An 18,537-nucleotide genomic window follows, 5' to 3' on the forward strand; every position below is an offset into this window, starting at 1 on the left:
TATTTTATTTTATTTTATTTTATTTTATTTTATTTATTTTTTATTATTATTTTTTTTTTTTTTGGTTTTTCCCCCGCTACCAAAAGCTTGCCATGTAAACCCAATACATTGGGGAAATACTAATGCAGAGCCCATGTGAAATCTGCAACTTTCTGGAGCCTTTCGCAGTTAGCCCGTAAGTCCTTCCTGACCCACGTCCCCTCTGGAAGACAGCAAAGTGTGAGGCAGAAGTTTTCCCTCTCTGAAACACACTAGAAAAGAAAGGAGCATCAAGCTGGAAGACCAGGAATCTACCGATGTATGTGAAGGTGTTGCGTGTGAAATCTTGACCTTGTACATGGACTTTCTAGTTCAGAAAACAACGCTCTGATATTTTGTTTTTAGTCTCAAACGTGATTTGAAGCTCCGGAGGGCAGGGTTAGCATGTTTTACACTGTGCCATCTGTCCTGGGACTAGTTCAGCCATGGGAAAGTGCTCTTAAGACATACATAATCATATCTCTTCTATCTCTAATCTTTACAATGCCATGTTAATTATTAATTTATTCTAATATCGCTAGAGAGCAATAAACTCAATAATTCTCCTTAAACACGTGGCTTTCATTCCAGTGTTGCTGAGATTGTAATGCTGACTGATAACAAACACAGTGGAGGGAGTCAGGAACTTGGGCCAGATCGAGATCTTCTCACACAAAGTCTGTGTGAGCCTTTCACCACCTGCCCTTAACACGGGAAGTTATCACATTCCTCTCCAGCAGTCCTCCAAAGTGGACTTGGGTAAATGATAACAGCAATGCCATCACCTGCCATTAGGAGGAAAATTTTGCTTTTATAACGTTACAAAGGTGGGAAGTTCCACGCCGGTTGGCTGATTTCTGTGGGAAGCTCAGCAGCATGCCCTATATAATGCAAGAGATGAGGGGGACCAGCTTTCATTTCCACTGCAAAAATGGGCTCCAGCAGCTTCCTGCTCTGCCTAGCGCTTCTATTATGTTATGCATACTGTACTCCAGTCTCTGTAAGTAGAAACCTGATTTCTACAGGCTCCTGTCAGTCCAGAGATATCCCATAGCTTATACTGGCTGTATTTTATTTTCTTTCAGGTCGGGCATCTCTCTGGCGGAGCTAGTAAGTGCTCTGTGAACTGTTTTGAGTTTTGTAGCATTTTCTTTTGCCTGCTGTGTACCACCACATCTGAACATGTGTTTTGTCTGTCTTGCAGCTGCAGATGCTGACGCTGGTGATACAACCAAAGATATTCCAGACATAAACTTGGGTAAGTTCATGTCTAAATTCTCATCCAGTCCTGAATCTAGCAGTACCTTCTCCCTGGTGACCAATGATAGGTTGCATGGGAATGGCACCAAGCTGCTCAAGGGGAGGATCAGACTAGGTATTAGGAAAATTTTCTTTATTGTGAGGGTGGTCAAAGACTGGAACAGGCTTCTTAGAGAGGTGGTTGATGCTGCATGGCTGCCAGTGTTCAATAGGCATTTGCAAAATGCCCTTAATAACAAACTTTAAATTTTGCTTACCTGTGAAGTGGTCAGGCAGTTGGACTTGATGACCTTTGAAAGTCTCTTCCAACTGAACTACTCTATTCTGTTCTGTTCTGTTCTGTTCTATATTGTGAGCAAAACGCTGAAGTTTCAGGTCTCTTGTGGGTGAAATTGTGGTCTAGACAGACTGCAACTTTATGTAAGCAAAGAATGCAGGCACATTTTACTTCTGAAGTTTGGCCTGGTGTTAAGAAAGTAACACATCTTATGAACTGAAAGGCTCCAGAGTCTCCCCCCATCTATATATGTTTTTTGTAAAGTATCTTTTGTACAGTATCTTTTTTGTAAAGTATGTTTTCCCTAAGATTGCTTTGTCTTAGGGAAAAGTCTCTGGGAAAAAGACCCAACCCATTGTACAATCTTCCTCTACTTTTTTTAATGTCCTGTAGTGCAAATTTCCATATATCCTTCTAGATGGTGCACTGAACAATGTTTTTCCTGATGCATTCCTCAATATTACTATGTTATTTAGAGAACTGTCTCATTGTGTGACTGTTGCCACTGCCTGGCAGCAAGCAAGAGGTTATAAAACTAGACACAGATAATCAATGTCACCAGATTTCTGCCATAAAAAATACAGATATTGCTGAGTAGTAAATATTGAGTTGAAGCTAAGGCTAGACCGTCTTTATTTTCTATAAGTGCCTGTGGATGTAACTTTGTGTGAGTAGGCTCACCATGGCTTTTGAGTTAAAATATTTCTTTGATGTATTTTATAGCCCATTTACATTACCTTTCATTAAATTTCTTTTCAGCTGCTGGACTGGACCTCTTTCAGGGTGATATCATGCTCCCTGTAAGTAATTAAAAACTTTATAGCTAGCATTTGCCCTAATTGTATTTTTGGTACAAATCAGCCCATCTCCACACAGCAGCTGTATTACCAGCTGTTAATTCCCTTTTCAGAAACAGCAGCGAAATGCCATAAGAAATGAGAGCTACAGATGGAAATTCCCCATTCCCTATATTCTGGGCAATGACCTAGGTAATGCAAATATTTTATTCAAATTTTAACTCCAATCCTTGTTTGCACTGGAGTCACTGTGATAAAAATTTTATTTTACTTTATTTTATTTTATTTTATTTTATTTTATTTTATTTTATTTTATTTTATTTTATTTTATTTTATTTTATTTTATTTTATTTTATTTTATTTTATTTTATTTTATTTTATTTTATTTCCCAATCTGGTTCTTTCACGGTAAAATTCACAAATAACCAGATTGTTCCTTTACACCAATATCACTTTTTCCCTACAGCTATCATAACAAAACATATTTTAATCAAATACAATTACTTTTGTTTTAAATCATTTTTTTCTTTTGGTCCCATGCACAAATCTGTGTGTATTACCTCGCTGGGGTGAATGATATGCTTTGTCTTAGAGGTGCTTTGTTGTTGACATGTTTTCCAGATCTGAATGCCAAAGGAGTTATTCTCCAGGCATTTGAGATGTTCCGTCTTAAGTCTTGCATTGACTTCAAGCCATATGAAGGAGAGAAAACCTACATATTCTTTATAAAAGGAAGCGGGTAAGGTTATATCAATTTATGTGTAGCTCTGCTGTGTAGAATCAGATGAAAATTCATTTAATCTGACTTCAGCAGTCTGAAAGTTTAGTCTAAGTTTGTTGTCAGTAGAGAAAAAGAGGCCACCACAAAAGTAACCCACCTTAGATCCAGCTTGGAAGCAGCTGCCTCCCTCTGCTGACTGCAGAGGACAGAGGACAGCCTGTAGATGACGGGTTGACCATGAGCCAGCAGTGTGCCCTGGTGGCCAAGGGGGCCAATGGGATCCTGGCGTGCATTAAAACGAGTGTGGCCAGCAGGTCAAGGGAGGTGATCCTCCCCCTCTACTCTGCCCTGGTCAGGCCTCACCTGGAGTACTGCGTCCAGTTCTGGGCTCCCTGGTACAAAAAAAGACAGGGATCTCCTGGAAAGAGTCCAGCAGAGGGCCACAAAGATGATACGGGGCCTGGAGCATCTTCCCTGTGAGGAAAGGCTGAGAAACCTGGGTCTGCTCAGCCTGGAGAAAAGAAGACTGAGAGGGGATCTCATCAATGTGTATAAATACCTGAGGTGTGGGGGACAGAGGGATTTGGCCAACTTCTTTTCAGTGATTTGTGGGGTCAGGACAAGGGGCAATGGCTACAAAATTGAGCACAGGAAGTTCCACACCAACATGCAAAAGAACTTCTTCGCGGTGAGGGTGACAGAGCTCTGGGACAGGCTGCCCAGGGAGGTTGTGGAGTCTCCTTCTCTGAAGATATCCAAGGCCTGTCTGTACGCCTACCTGGGCAACCTGTTCTAGGGAACCTGCTTTGGCAGGTAGATTGGACCCAATGATCTCTTGAGGTCCATTCCAACCCCTACAGTTCTGTGATAGTGTGATTCTGTGACATTCAGATGAGGAACTTGAAATGGGCATTTAATGTTTGGATGGCTACTCTTTGATGAGGGGAATCCTATTATTGCTGGGTTTTCTTCAACTGCTCCCACTTTCCAACCTAGGGTTGTTTTATATCCATAGTGGATGAGGTGACCCCAAAGCACACCCTCTTAACTTACCAAGAATGTGAATAACCAGAATTTAGATTTTGAAATCTGTGTAAGAAAGGTAAAAAACAAACAAACAACAAAAAACTGTGGGAAGACAATTTATTGTACTATTGCTATTATTTCCTATATCTAAACACACTGTTAAAGAGAACTAGAAAAGGACAAAAATCTCATTATATCAGCTGTGAATGTTTCATGTTCTCCCAACCTTTATAAAGCATGTAGACACTTATATTTCTGCCCTCTGCTCTGCCTTGAGATTCAGATATGTGTCCTAAAAAAATGTAAACCATGATTTTTGGCAAGTTGCTGCTGAAGAGCCTAGTACCAGAAACTCCTTGGCAGCAGCTATTGAAGACACCACAGGCTCAAGCTCTGTTTTCAGTACCCACTGAGTATGGTTTTTGAAGCTTAGTTTGCCTTCAGGGTAGAGCACCTATAGATATTTAGGTACTTGGTCAGTACTTAAAGAAAGATTTATAGTACTATAATATAGTTTGCATTTAAAGTGAGCAGACAGAACTTAAATGCAAAGAAGAGGACGCTATCTGACAGTAAGACCTCTCTCTTTCTCAGGTGTTGGTCCATGGTGGGGGACCTGCAGACTGGACAGAACCTCTCTATTGGGGCAGGGTGTGACTACAAAGCAATTGTAGAACATGAGATCCTGCACGCTTTGGGATTTTACCATGAGCAGTCAAGGATGGACCGAGATGACTATGTGACAATCTGGTGGGATGAAATTCTTGCAGGTTGGTTTTGAACGTCAAGTCAGATTTTCTAAAGTGCAGACTTATCAGTATCTTTCTTCCCCCAACAGATTTGAAAACTTGCTTAAAGATATGACTTAGAGACACTAGGTCACCCCAGAGGACCCTGTAAATCAGTCTGTAACTAGATTTTGATACAAATTCCCTGGGGAAAGAGCAGAGACTGTCGAAGGCTGTAGGAGAGAGAATCTGCTTGGAAGTCTGAAGACCGTTACCCCTTGGCTCCACAACTGGTTTGCTCCCTGATTTTGAGCACATCACTTCCCCTCTCTAAGGATCTATTTTCTCTTGCCACATAATTACAAATCGTAAGCTTACTGGGAGGGTGTTTTGGGACCCCAACATATTCTGAGTTTCGAGGTGGCTCTTTAATGAAGGGTTCTCCAAAATCTAAAAAGTTTTTATACTCAGAGCTTGAGATTTTCCAGGGACTGGAAAGATCTACTTTGTACATAAAGAAGCCTCAAAGCGATCAGATCAGATAGGACACATAAAATAGGGTTCTACCTTGCTCTCCACTGCCCAATGTCTCTGGCAGATACTTGCTTTCAGGTTTAACTCCATCAGATTCAGTGGGTTTCTGAGTCTCCACAGTCCCCCTTGGCAGTCTCTGCTTCTGTCTTCTGTGAGGGCTGGTTCTGTACTACTTTATGATCAAATATTTTTCTGAAAAAGAGTGAATGGGAGTCTATATCAAGTTCCAAAAGGCATGCTAGCAAAGACATGAAGTATAAACTCTGGTTCCCAACAGTGATGCTTTGAGATGCCAGTGCAGGAAAGTTGCCCTGCCATGAGCATCACTCATGCTCTATGTGGAAGCCAGATTACTTAAGTTTCCAGAGTAATGCACTCAATATTTTTGCATATAAGTTAAAAATACATGCAAAAGGATTTTCAGAAAGTAACAGGATTCAGGGAACATTGTGTTATCTTTTGGATAGATAAAAACTGCTGGTACAAGCAGTTTCTGCTGACCTCCAAGTGCATTATATGATATTTTGAATTGCTCCCAGCTGAATGGCCATGTGCATTCCTACTTGTCTCTGCCCTCTACATGCTGTCTCTTGTGGTGGCTGAGCAGGAATGTGTCTGTTGATCTTGCAGACCATGATTTTTATTGCTATCAGCAGCCCTGAAAACAAATCACCTTACTACTAATTAGGTCTCAGCTCAAGTCAAGGTGATGAAGTTGATGATGTTAGTAATAGTATCTGGATTCTGACTTTTATGGAGTGCATCCTCAGCAAGTTTGCTGACAACACAGAGCTCGGAGGAGTGGCTGATACCCCAGAGGGCTGTGCTGCCATTCAGAGGGACCTTGACAGGCTGGAGAGATGAGCCAAGAAGAACCTCATGAAGTTCAACAAGGGCAAGTGCTGGGTCCTGCACCTAGGGAGGAATAACCCCAAGAAACAGCACAGGCTGGGGACTGACCTGCTGGAGGGCAGCTCTGCAGAATGGGACCTGAGGGTCCTGGTGGACAGCAGGCTGACCATGAGCCAGCAGTGTGCCCTTGTGGCCAAGAAGGCCAACAGGATCTGGGGGTGCATGCAGAGGAGTGTTGCCAGCAGGTCGAGGGAGGTGATCCTGCCCCTCTACTCAGTCCTGGTGGGGCCTCACCTGGCGTACTGTGTCCAGTTCTGGGCTCCCCAGTACAAGAGGGATATGGAGCTGCTGGAGTAAGTCCAGAGGAGGGCTATGAAGATGAATTGAGAGATTGTCTGTGGTCTATTAAGTGGCCACAAATGTGGAACAACAGAAAAACAATACAGATTATGTTTTTTAATTATTACTCTGAATGAAGCTCTGGAGCTGGGCTGATACCATTACAGTCAATTCCTATATACTGTGTACATTTCTATCCATACTCTAAGCTTTCATTTTCCAGTTAGGCAAATTTCTTAAGTAGAAAACTTCTACTGAAGCCGTTTGAAAGAACTAAATGATTAGAGACAGAATAGAAAGGTTTATTTGCTGACCTTGTGTTGGATTTAGCCATGTTATATGTCAGAAACATGAACACTATGCTAGCCTGCAACTAGGACCATCACATATACCTTCCACCTTGAACAGAGACTGCCCTTAAAAGTCAAACAAGCATTTTTTGCCAAAATATACAGTTCTAGGCCATATTCCATCTAACCGCTTGTAGATGGTTGCATCAGTATGAGTTTGTATCAGTATGAATTCCTCTGTGTTGTTGGGGTCAGCATGGACAGGATTTACCATGTTACAGAGAAAGGCACAAAATTCTAGACCGTAAAAAAAAATATCTATCAAGGCTGGATTTGTGCAGTGCCCTTCAGTCTGGGGTTTTGGTTTAGTTCACCTCAATTTGCAGTAATATCTGCTCCTCTAAAAGGAAATAAGGCTGATATGATTGTGCCATGTATATATGTGTGTCCATCTATTCCTGCATTAGTGATCTGTAAACCCAAATTTAATAGCATGGTAACAATTTTGGCCATAATGCATTTTCACAGACTTCAATGCAGATAGCTGATGGCTAGAGAAGAGATCCCCTGTTCAGGCTGCTATTGATAGAAAAGATGATAAACCTATAAGATTTCAGAGAAAACACACAGGAGAGCCTAAGAAATGAAACTGCCTCCTCACTGTATGGTTTGTATCTTCTAAAAACAAATAGAAGTTACCCTTTGCCTGGTAATGATCTGAAAAACGTTACACATGCCTGTGTACTGCCAAGGTTTTGTCTCCAGCTATAAAAAGCAATAGCATGTAATTATCAAGATTCTTACTATTTTTGATTAAAGGTGCAATTCAGATACCTGCAAGAAAACAAACTCAAGCCCTTATACAATCTCAAGCCTTGGACTGAAGACCTTTGTGCCGAGAATGCAGCTGCAAGGAAGGGCAGACGTTACACAGAGAAGCTGTAATTATCCACTGAGTGCAGTCATGTGCTGTTTCTTCTCAGAGGGAGAATGCCAGATATACTAAAAACATTATTTGTGATTGGAAATGCTAGGAATCTTTCTTTATTTACTTCCATGCCAAAGTATGTGAAATGGCTCCCGCTTCCTGTCCCATTAGACACCTTCATAATGAAATTTTTTTTCTAAGAACAAATGATTTCACCAAGAGACTTTGAGACACATGTTTCCAAGAGACATCTCCATACCAATACCAGAGCAATATAATCAATCTAGGGTAAAACAAACTATTTTTTTTTCACAGATTCCTAATGTGCCCTTTGCTACAAAGGAGACCAGAGCCTGGGGACAATCCAGGGTTGCCATACCTGGCTCGTTAGGAAGTAAAAAACTCCAGGACTCCTCCTTGTTCTTATGTGATCTAATATTCTGGGAAACTTTTGCATCAATATTCACAGGCTCTGGAATGAAGTACATTAATCCTTAAGTTTAGTCCTTCAGGATGCTTACCATTAGACCATTTAATCTGATCTCCTTTACATTGTTCTTTACAGCTCATTGATATTTGACTTCGAAGCTACTGAAATCATATGAGGATGCAAAACTGCAATCTAAAGACAATGCTTTGTTGTCAAAATTACTTCATAAGCCAATCTTGCTACATTTGAGTATTTTATCCTAAAGTAATTGCTATCAGGTAGATCAATTCTACCTCATAAAACTGCATTCAAGGGGCCATGCTAAAAACATTTCCTTTCCAATTGATCTGTGAGATGAAAAACTTTTCTGTTCTTTTACCAGACAGAGAACACAACTTTCTGAAGTATGATGACAGCTACATCACTGACCTGAACACTCCCTATGACTATGAATCAGTGATGCATTATGCACCGTACTCCTTTAACAAAAATGACAGTATCCCCACAATCACAACGAAGATACCAGCATTCAATGACATAATTGGACAACGTCTAGATTTCAGTGCCATCGACCTGGAAAGACTTAATCGCATGTATAACTGCAGTAAGTCATAATTTAACCATGACAAATTATTTGTTTATACTTCTCAGCTGCTCTTGAAGCAGTATTGAAGGGGGACTGTGGTGCAGAGACCCAAACTGTTTACTCCCTCCTCGTCCCTCTCTTTGGCTCTGCTAACTGCTTGCATTTATAAAAGTTATTTAACAGTTACTCAACAAAAGTCAGGTTATGCACATTTTCTTCCATGATGCTCCTAGGGGCTTAGACATGTGGTTGTTTGCTGGTATGTGAGCAATTTCATTACGCCTCTGCTGTGAGGTGAAGGCAATGTACTTTGTCCTCTTTTACTGATGTTCAGTCTTAATTAGATCATTTTGCACCTGGGATTGGCTGATTCTAGAGTCTGACACTCCATCAGCTGGTTGCTGATCTGGTTGAAGATGTTATCACCAGGTGTGATTGTCAGCAACAAGTTATTGTCCCTGTGGATCTGCCATTAGAAGTGCAGGCAAACTCTGCTGAACCTGCCTAAGGTGGCTTGCTGGACTTTGCTTCAAGTGGATGCTCATCAAGCAGACTGTGATTGCTGGGGTTTGGGCCATCACTACATGATGTCTATACTAGTATAAATAAACCAAAACAAGCACTAAAATTAGAGCAGAAATACTCCAGTTTTCTTTTAAATGATACAATACTTCGGAGATAACCATGTGTGCATTTTTTTTTTTTCAGCTTCAACTCACACGTTTTTGGATCAGTGTTCTTTTGAGCTTGAAAATATCTGTGGCATGATTCAGAGCACCAGAGATGACCAAGACTGGGTCCATCAGAAGAGCAGTGCTGCAGGGCAGGAAGACCACACAGTTTCTGGGCGCTGCAGTGGTAAAGTAACAAACATTTTCCTATGGAGAAGGAGTTAGCAGTAGCAATGGTATCTTGTGCATGTCTGTGCTGGGCTATGTGCTTTAAATACAGCACCTTTAACAACTTCTCTGAACCTGTCATTGTGCTCACCTGTTCAGAAAACCCAGCACTGGCTACTCAGAAAACACATTATTAAATGATCATATTTAGAAGACTACACAGAAAACACCTATTTGTAATGTTTCACATTAAGCAACGCACCGATTTTCTTTGCACTTGTCTTGGCACTGTGGGTCTGAGCTGATGGTTGCACCACTGCTTTCATTAAGCTTTTAAAGCATAGTGGAATGTTCTCCACTCCAGCAATATAAAAGGGGACAAAGAACAATCTTAACCCGAGGACTGTTGATATAACCTGGAAAGGGATTTACTGCAGCTTCCAAAGTCTGAGTAAGAATTATGTTGCTCCATGATAAGAATGGAATAGCACCCATAAGCTACTCATAAACATGTTTGGAAAGTGAATGATAAGTTAAGCTTGAGGAGTGCTGGCTTTGGAGAAGGAAGAAAGTTACAGTGCTTTTTTTATGATAGGAGTCTAGGGATAATTTTGTTTTTAACATGCTATTTTTGCCATTTTTCACAGGAAGAAATTCCCAAGCAGGGTGGAGTATGCCTACTGAAAGAGTGGAGTTGAAATGATAAATATATACCATGCAGGTAGCAGGAAAGGTGGAAAGAGATGTTGACGCTCTACACTTTTTTTTCACAGATGCTGGCTACTTCATGTACTTTGACACCAGCTCTGGAAATGCAGAGGAGGCAGCAGTCCTGGAGTCTCGAATCCTTTATCCCAAGAGAACTCAGCAGTGCCTCCAGTTCTTCTATAAGATCACAGGAAGCCCTTCTGACAAGCTGATCATCTGGCTTAAGGAAGATGATGGGACTGGAGATGTTCGCACGATGAGGAAAATTCAAACCTTTCAGGGTAATTCTAGAAACGAGAGGAATATATAGAACTTTTGGGAAGGAAAAGTTGGCTTAGAAATCAAAGCATTTTTCTTAAGCTACCAGGAGAGTATGTTGCAGTCCACCTAAGGATTTTGGTATTATGCAATATTTATTATTCACATTTAGCAGTGAATCCATGGGTTGTGATTATGTAATTTAAGTGTTCTACAGCAGAAGTCACGATGTTCCTAATCTAACAATATTATGTTATGCTCAGTGAAGGGAGAGACCCCAAACTGCTGGAGATCATTGGCTAGATCTTCATTGGCTATAGTATGATCTGACAGTGAGCAGCTCATCTTTAAAGATTAGGAATACCTGTGCTCTTCTTTAGACATTAGAAACTCCAGCCTGATTTTTTTATACGTCTGCAAATAGAAAAGTATATGTAACTTTGGAAATGTGAACCGAGTTCCCACTTTGGGTGATTTTGCTAAATAGCACAAATTCAGCCACTGCATCACTAAACATTTTTGCTGTCAAAACCCAAGACCTGTGATCAACTGCCTTTATCAAGCTACTGCATTTTGCAGGGAAGGACGAGTCCATGAAAAAGTGGCCATAACAGTCCATTCTAACACGATGGGTCACTGATCCCCATCCACTTCCTATGTCTTGGTATTTAGCATGCTGCTCTTTATACTAAAGACTTGCATTCACTAATGTGTGAAGAGTTCCTAGTACAATGTGTCCAAAGCAATTTGATGATAATGCAATGTAAGCATAAAATAATCATAATACCCACTTAAGACTTCCAGTCTTCATGACTCTGTGAGAGGTCAAGTTGTCTAAAAATACAGCTGGAATAGCTACCTAGGAATAAGCTGCTTCAGAATATCACTAATCTTGCTGATGTCAATGTTTTGCCTTCCTTTCACAAAAGCGGATAATGACCATAACTGGAAAATCGCTCATGTAACCCTCAGTGCTCAGAAGAAGTTCCGATACCTCTTTCAAGGACTAAAGGGAAACCCCAATGATTCATCTGGCGGGATCATTATTGACGATGTCACACTGACGGAGACCCCCTGTCCCACAGCTGTGTGGGTCATTCGGAATTTCAGTCAAATCCTTGAAAACCCATCAAGAGACGTTATTCAAAGCCCTCGGTTTTACAGTCCTGAGGGTTATGCTTATGGCATAAGTCTATATCCCCAATCCAGCACCAGTGGCTACACTCGCATTGCCTTTCATTTGTGCAGTGGAGAGAATGATGCTGTTCTAGAGTGGCCAGCTCTGAACCGCCAAGCCATGCTCACAGTGCTGGACCAGGACCCTGACATCTTGAAAAGGATGTCTTCAAGCAGAAGTTTCACCACAAATAAAGACCAGGTTATATCAGGTAAGTGTTATTTGCCTGGAGGAACGGTGGAAATGAAAGCCAAAGAATCTGAGTCACAGGACAGTGCAGGAGTCAGAGCTGGGCAACTTTGACTTCATTTTCCAGTTTGGGGCATTTTTCTGTTTATGACTCATAGTTCCTATCTCAAAAGATCATCTGATGTAAAAAAAAAAAAAAAAAACAACACATAGAAGGTTGTTACTACGATTAATCACTGGGATATCTGAGTTTGACTCTAAATAATATCGTAGAATCATAAAGCTGTTTGAGCTGGAAGGGACCTTAAAGTCTCAACCTCTGCCATGTGCAGGGACACCTCCCACCAGCCCAGGCTGCCCAAATCCCATCCAGCCTGACCTTGAGCACTGCCAGGGATGGGGCATCCACAGCTTCTCTGGGCAGCCTGTGCCAGGGCTTTGCCACCGTCATAGTAAAGAATTCCTAGTATTTAATCAAAATCCACCCTTTTTTATTTTAAAACCATTACCCGTTATAACAGACTTGTAGGTAGTTCTCCTACGCCTGGCAATTCCCATTCTGCCTGTGATTTTCCACCACAGGACAACATAATGCCAGTAGAGTGCTTTATTCCATTGCATCCAACAATAATTTAAGCTACAACTATATTTTTGGGGCTTGATATAACTTGAACATACACAGTCTGAATACACAAGGTCCACACTGTAGCTGTAAGATAAAACAAAATACCTGACAACACCTACGAGATCAGTCTGCAGCATCTGACACCAGTTTTGCTTTGCTTGATGCAGACTGAAGACTCTTTCAGACACAGGCTACCTTTTAGCTCCAGATTTATATAGCATGTTGCATCACAGTTCCACGTCCAGCCCTAGGACTCCTCATGGATGTGGTCATTCAAAGAAATAAGTATGGAACTATATTGAATTTGCTACAGTATGAAATACCAGAGATTAGTCTCCATCCCTCCTCAGATTTTTCAGTGGAAATTTGGTACATGTTTTTTCAGCAGGACATTTTAAACCTTGGGTATGAATATGTTTAACAGAACCACAGCCATGAACAAAATCTGCCAGACTCTCAACCATAGGTACTTAAAAGATGATAAGGGGGTGTCCTCATGCAGGTGGGAGCTCTTAGCTGATGAAAGCAAGGAGGTAATTTGTGTTTGGTCAGTCCTCAATTAAAGGGGAGTTGTGAATTTAAATTCCCTCACATAGATTTAGAGAGACCATTTCTAAGGTCTCACACAGACCATTTCTAAGCATCTGCTGACATCATTTGTCAGCTCCCCGTGATTTGTTTGCATATCTGAGCCCTGAACTTGATTTTGCAGCATAAATCCTGTTTAACATTGTAACACAGAAAAAAAAAAAAAAAAAAGTTGTCATAGCTCTAGGCTGCAGAACTTCGCAGTTTTTATTTGCCACTCATATTCTCTTTGCAGGTAGTAACGGAACCATAATATGGGGGAAACCATCTACAACTGGAAAATTTGATAGCTCATGCAATTGCTATAGAACTGTAGACCGGGGGTGGAACAGCTTCATCTCCCACAGCCAGCTGAAACGTAGAAGCTTTCTGAAAAATGATGACCTGATTATTTTTGCAGAATTTAATGGTAACGACCATTTTATTGATTCTCTTTGCAAGTGCAAATTGTTGATCCTTTCTATCCCTTTTTACTCATTCACATTACTATTGCCACCTGTCCCTGAGCCATCTTCTCTTCTAATGGGGATCAACTATGAAAAGCATTTTTGTGTTTTAGTTTCAAGTGGGTGATGTTGGCTGAAGTGTTTAAGCTCAGAGGAATCTAAATGGCATGGATTTATTGAAGATTCACTTCTTAGCACCCTAACCAGTAGCTATGTTAATTCTAAGCTTTGAACCATCCTAAAAGGCTGTTCCTGTTTTGTTTATTTTCAAACAGAACAGCCACACTTGGCACAATTTTCCAAAGCACAGACTGTTACTGATTTAGCTAACTAGTTGCTATAATTTTAGTATTATTTTTTACTTTGTGCTTTAAATATACAGAACTTGCCATGGTATGGCAGCAGCTCAGTAAAGAACAAATGGACAAGCAGTACTCTCCAGTCTAGCCTCTCGGATGAAGAATGTTATGTATAATAATAGTCATGGTTATCTGATATCTTTCACCTCTTTCCATTTTTTAAAGATCTAACTCACCTCAATAATACTGAAGTCCCTGTTCAATCAGAACAATTTGCTGTCATGGAAGGCTTCCCTTTTGAAAGGCAGAAGAGAGCTCTCCAGGATATGGAACCCGTTCAAGACTGGCTGCCTTATCAGCAAGACCCGTGTGTTCCAAACCCTTGCCAGAATGATGGAGTCTGTGTGAATGTGAAAGGGAGACCGAGCTGCAGGTATCACAGACCTCCTCCCTGGTTGCCCTGACTTACCTCTGAACCAAATGGTGCAGCTACTAAGTATTCAGAGCTACAGATCTCAAAGGTCTGTGTCGCTGTGTTTTCAAAGAACAGTGGGAACAAAATATTTGATTGCAGAGCCTAGTTTCTGTTAGTGACCAGAAGGGACACCCAAAGGAATCTGCTTCTGTGGTGATTTTAGAGGATGTCCATAGCCTCCAAACAAGGTGGGGATATTTTGATGTGAACCCATCTAATGGGAACTGTCAATCCAGAAACGTGAGTGTGGGGATCTCAAGGTGGGCCTACGGAGGAGGACAAAACTTCTAATTCACATAAATCTGTGCTTTATTTTCCCAGGTGCCCATCAGGACAAACCTTCTTCTTTACAGGTGAGAGGTGTCAGTCAATGCAGGTCCATGGGAGCATCCTGGGAATGACAATTGGTGGAATTGCTGGAACCATTGTCTTAACTATCGTCCTCATTTCCATGATGGCTAGAAGATAAAGATCTGCAGAGGGATAAATCTAAGCCTGGTGTTTTTCCATAGTTCATCAAACATCAGTTTTCAGTGAAAAATGATGAATACAACTTGTAGAAGACCAGCCAGCGTAGAGATGTTGAAATGCTCTGTCAGCATTTTGCCAGCTGTTTACTTCATGAGACTTGGCAATTAAAGAAGATCATGTTGAACAGTTGTACAATAAAAGTTCTTACACTGAATCTAGAAATGTTCCTTTAAGAGCTACCCAAGATATCTAAAGGGTAAAAATTCATAGGTAAATCAGTACATCAACACTCATTTGCCATGAAGCTATGGTGATTTACAAAAGCTGAGTAGCTATTGTATAAAATTCACAGTAAATTACTATTATGCATTTTTGGCTAGTTCTCTACCAGGGAAATAATTTCATATTAAAGCTAATTGTCTTTCTAGAAAATCCTGCAACATAAGTTTTTCAATTGTTCAAGTGTAAGTCTATTCTCTGGTCATAATCTTAAAGTTATTTTAAACATCTATAAAATTCTCATGCAGGCACTGGATGAAACTGGAGCACAGCCCTCTAGAAATAATTGCCTAAATTCACAGCCCTCTAGAAATAATTGCCTCACAAGTCAAGGAGAAGGGTTGGGGTGTATGAAAATGAAGACTGGGTCTGTGACACTGGAGATTTCTGGATAATGTGTTAACGCCTTACTGCAGATGGCAGGAAGCCAGTGATCCAATATGTCCCAAGATCTCTGCTTTGTAGGACTCTGCACTTGAAACTTTATTACCCAGGTTTTCTCAAAAAGCAGAACAAAAGATGTTCAGAGTACAAAAGATAAGTAATCACAGAGGATGAAGCTACCCTTTCATTTATCAGATACCTGTCATAAGGGATGGCAGCTAACGAAAAAATACACTCTCATGACAGTTGGTTGTAAGCGGGGAGCTGGTTGCTGCTTATATTTACACTTGGCTTTGTCCTGATGCTCACACCAGTCCTGTGTGGCATGACAAACCAACCAAATCATTGTGTATTAAATTAAGGCATTATAATTATATAAAAGGTGTAAGAGTATCAATCTGGGGATTTCGGAGTTATTAAACTATTTTTAATGTAAGCTTGCAGTTCATATGTTTGGTTGCTGCTGCTTCTCAGTGGATCCAGGAAAGCAGCACAGGAATGGATGAAACACAGTCAAAAGCAAAGTGCAGCTTTCTGGAACTCCTGCAGTTCGAGTGCAAATGCTGCACTTAGTCCATAGGATACAAACTTTACAAAAAGCAAGCTGCTAAGTGCAATTTTTTTTCTGGTAGTTCCTCTCCCCAGTGTGCCTGCATTGCAATTAACTCATGTACCTTCTGTCCCTGTTGTCAGCATTGTTGCTTGCCACCCCTTGTCAACCAGGAAGAGGAGAGAAAGGCACAGCTCAGGCCTCCTGAGCAGGGAAGCAAGCAGGTGTAGCTTTGCTGATTCCCAGCCCCAAGCTTATGTCCCCCCTAGGAAGGGATGTCATGGCTATTATATTCAAGAAGAGGAGCTTGTCCTATCTTTTGTGGTGGTTTTTATTTTTAATTCAGTGTGTGTGTGTGTGTGTTTAAATCAGCAATGGCATCACTTGTGGATCTGAACCTGCCTCATTTACTTAGCCAGGGCAGGACAGGCTGTGTGGGGTAAGAGGGTGAGGCGAAGTGTGTGGTGATGGCTGGGGGCACCCGGCTTCTCTGAACTTGGGCACCAAAAAGTGACATGGGGACAAAAATATGTGAGGTGTGTCAAGGGGAGTGCCGGCAGACACAGGCCACGCCACTTCTCGACTGCTTTCCTGTCACACCATGCAGGGCCTAGGGACACCATGACAGGCCATTGCTGCCCTCCTGCCTCAGGGGTTGGTGGTTGGTGGTGTGAGGAGAGACAGCACCATGGCAGCACAGGCCGTGGGCTCTGTGGGTCCGCCACAAACTGACGTGCTCCGATTTGTTCTGTACCTTGTCCCTCAGAGGGAAAAAAAAAAAAAAATCCAGGAAGAGGCTGTGGAGGGATTAGCAGCACTTATCCCAAAGAAAAAGCTGAATTTGGAGAGGGTGTAATTTAGAAGCAATGATTCCAAAGTTTGTGTAGAGTGTGTCATATTCCATACCATGGTTTTCTAACAGAAAAGTACTCAAGGAATCACATGGTCTAGGGGTGAATCTGCCTGTCAACACCATGGCTTTTTAACAGCATTGAATCCTGTTAGCTGTTGGGGACCAAAACCTCAAGGAGGCTCTTATTGCAAGTTCACAAGCAGTGGAGCTTGCTGGAGGTGCCACTGAGGTGGGATGGGCAGAGAAGGACCATTAGTTGTTCTGCTTTTCAGCTCTGTCCACCCGCAGCACACCCAGTTTCCTACCAGCTGCTGGCCAGCACAGTGGGCAAGCACAGCTGTTTCCTGAACATGTTTCCCGGGGCAGTGTAAGAAGAAAATGCTCTGGTCAGACCACTGAGCCACGACAGCACCAGAGTTCATGGTCCAATAAAAATAAATAAATAAATAAATAAGGTTTCATAACTGCACACCTAACAACTAAACCCCAGTTTTGAGGTACTTTGATTTTCATGGAGTGCTGTAGTGTTTATAGTCATCCTGGACTCTGTTTTTTTTTCATATTGAGCATATGGCACTGGGCACTATCTGGGGACCACCCATCTGGAAAAGCAGCTCTGCAGAAAAAGACCTTGGAGCCCTGGTAGGCACCAAGATGACCTGAAACCTGCAACGTGCCCTTGCTGCTAAGAAGGCTAATGGTATCCTGGGTTGCATTAGGCAAGGTGTTGTCAGCAGGTCAGAAGAAGTGATCCTTCCCTCCACTCAGCACTGGTGAGGCTGCAGCTGGAGTGCTGTGTCCCATTCTGGGCTTCCCAGTACAAGAGAGACCTGGGCATACTGGAGGGAGTCCAGGGGAGGGCCACCAAGGTGTTCAAGGGATAAGAGCACACCTACGAGGAGAGGCTGAGAGAACTGAAGAAGAGAAGGTTCAAGGAGGGATCTTATCACTGTATATAAATATTTGAAAGGAGGTAAAGGAAGGTGAGTATCTGGAGGGCAGTGAAGGTGAAGCAATGCTATTTTCAGTGGTGTCCAGTGCCAGGACAAGATGCAAGGGGCACAAACTGGAACACAACAGGTTCTGTCTAAGCATCAGGAAGCAATACTCTGCTGGGCAGGTGAGGGAGAACTTGCATGAGCTGCCCAGACAGGTTGTGGAGTTTCTTCCTTGGAGATCTTCAAAAGTCACCTGGACATGGTGCTGGACAACCTGCTCTGGGTGTCCCAGATTGAGCATGGTGTTGGACCCAATGACCTCTAGCAGTCCCTTCCAGACATGACCATTAGGTGCTTCTGTGAGGGTTCATAAAGTCTTTAAGCAATGAAGGGTGAAGTCTGAGCTTGAGGTATAAGTAATAATTGTTCGACAAATGTCACAGTCCAAAACTCTGAGCAGGGAGTATGGGAGAAGGCAGGTCTATTCCTCAGAAACCTGTATGTCACAATTCCATCCTTTACTATTTTTCCTGAGATAGAATAAATCAGAGGAAGGTGCCAAGGTAGTGCCTTGTCCTGATCCATTGCTAAAGAAGGTAGGGGAGAGACCACATGTTTTCCAGAGATGAGACAACCCTGGTAGGTTTTTGTTACAATGCACTTTATCTTAGT

General features: G+C 41.8%; 1 protein-coding gene across 1 annotated transcript; it reads left to right on the forward strand.

The window, feature by feature from the left end:
* Positions 1-885: 885 nt before the first annotated feature.
* LOC137854870 (meprin A subunit alpha-like) lies at positions 886-15,075 on the forward strand. The gene is made up of 14 exons (XM_068678827.1): positions 886-1,018; positions 1,104-1,128; positions 1,223-1,276; positions 2,315-2,355; positions 2,466-2,544; positions 2,974-3,091; positions 4,694-4,869; positions 8,583-8,804; positions 9,495-9,644; positions 10,399-10,614; positions 11,521-11,979; positions 13,406-13,579; positions 14,141-14,348; positions 14,712-15,075. The coding sequence occupies exons 1-14, from the start codon at positions 950-952 to the stop codon at positions 14,857-14,859; spliced, it is 2,139 nt and encodes a 712-aa protein (XP_068534928.1). The 5' UTR covers positions 886-949; the 3' UTR covers positions 14,860-15,075.
* The last annotated feature ends 3,462 nt before the right edge of the window (positions 15,076-18,537 follow it).

This window comes from Anas acuta, chromosome 3, assembly GCF_963932015.1.
Source record: "Anas acuta chromosome 3, bAnaAcu1.1, whole genome shotgun sequence".
In the NCBI taxonomy this organism is placed as follows: Eukaryota; Metazoa; Chordata; class Aves; order Anseriformes; family Anatidae; genus Anas; species Anas acuta.

What these genes read in the sequence shown, in the direction of transcription:
- LOC137854870 (XM_068678827.1), top strand. Translation starts at nt 950, where the DNA reads ATGGGCTCCAGCAGCTTCCTGCTCTGCCTAGCGCTTCTATTATGTTAT. An exon ending in GTGGGATGAAATTCTTGCAG is followed by an intron (nt 4,870 to 8,582) that starts GTTGGTTTTGAA and finishes TTCTTTTACCAG; the next exon opens with ACAGAGAACACAACTTTCTG. An exon ending in AAAGGGAGACCGAGCTGCAG is followed by an intron (nt 14,349 to 14,711) that starts GTATCACAGACC and finishes TTATTTTCCCAG; the next exon opens with GTGCCCATCAGGACAAACCT.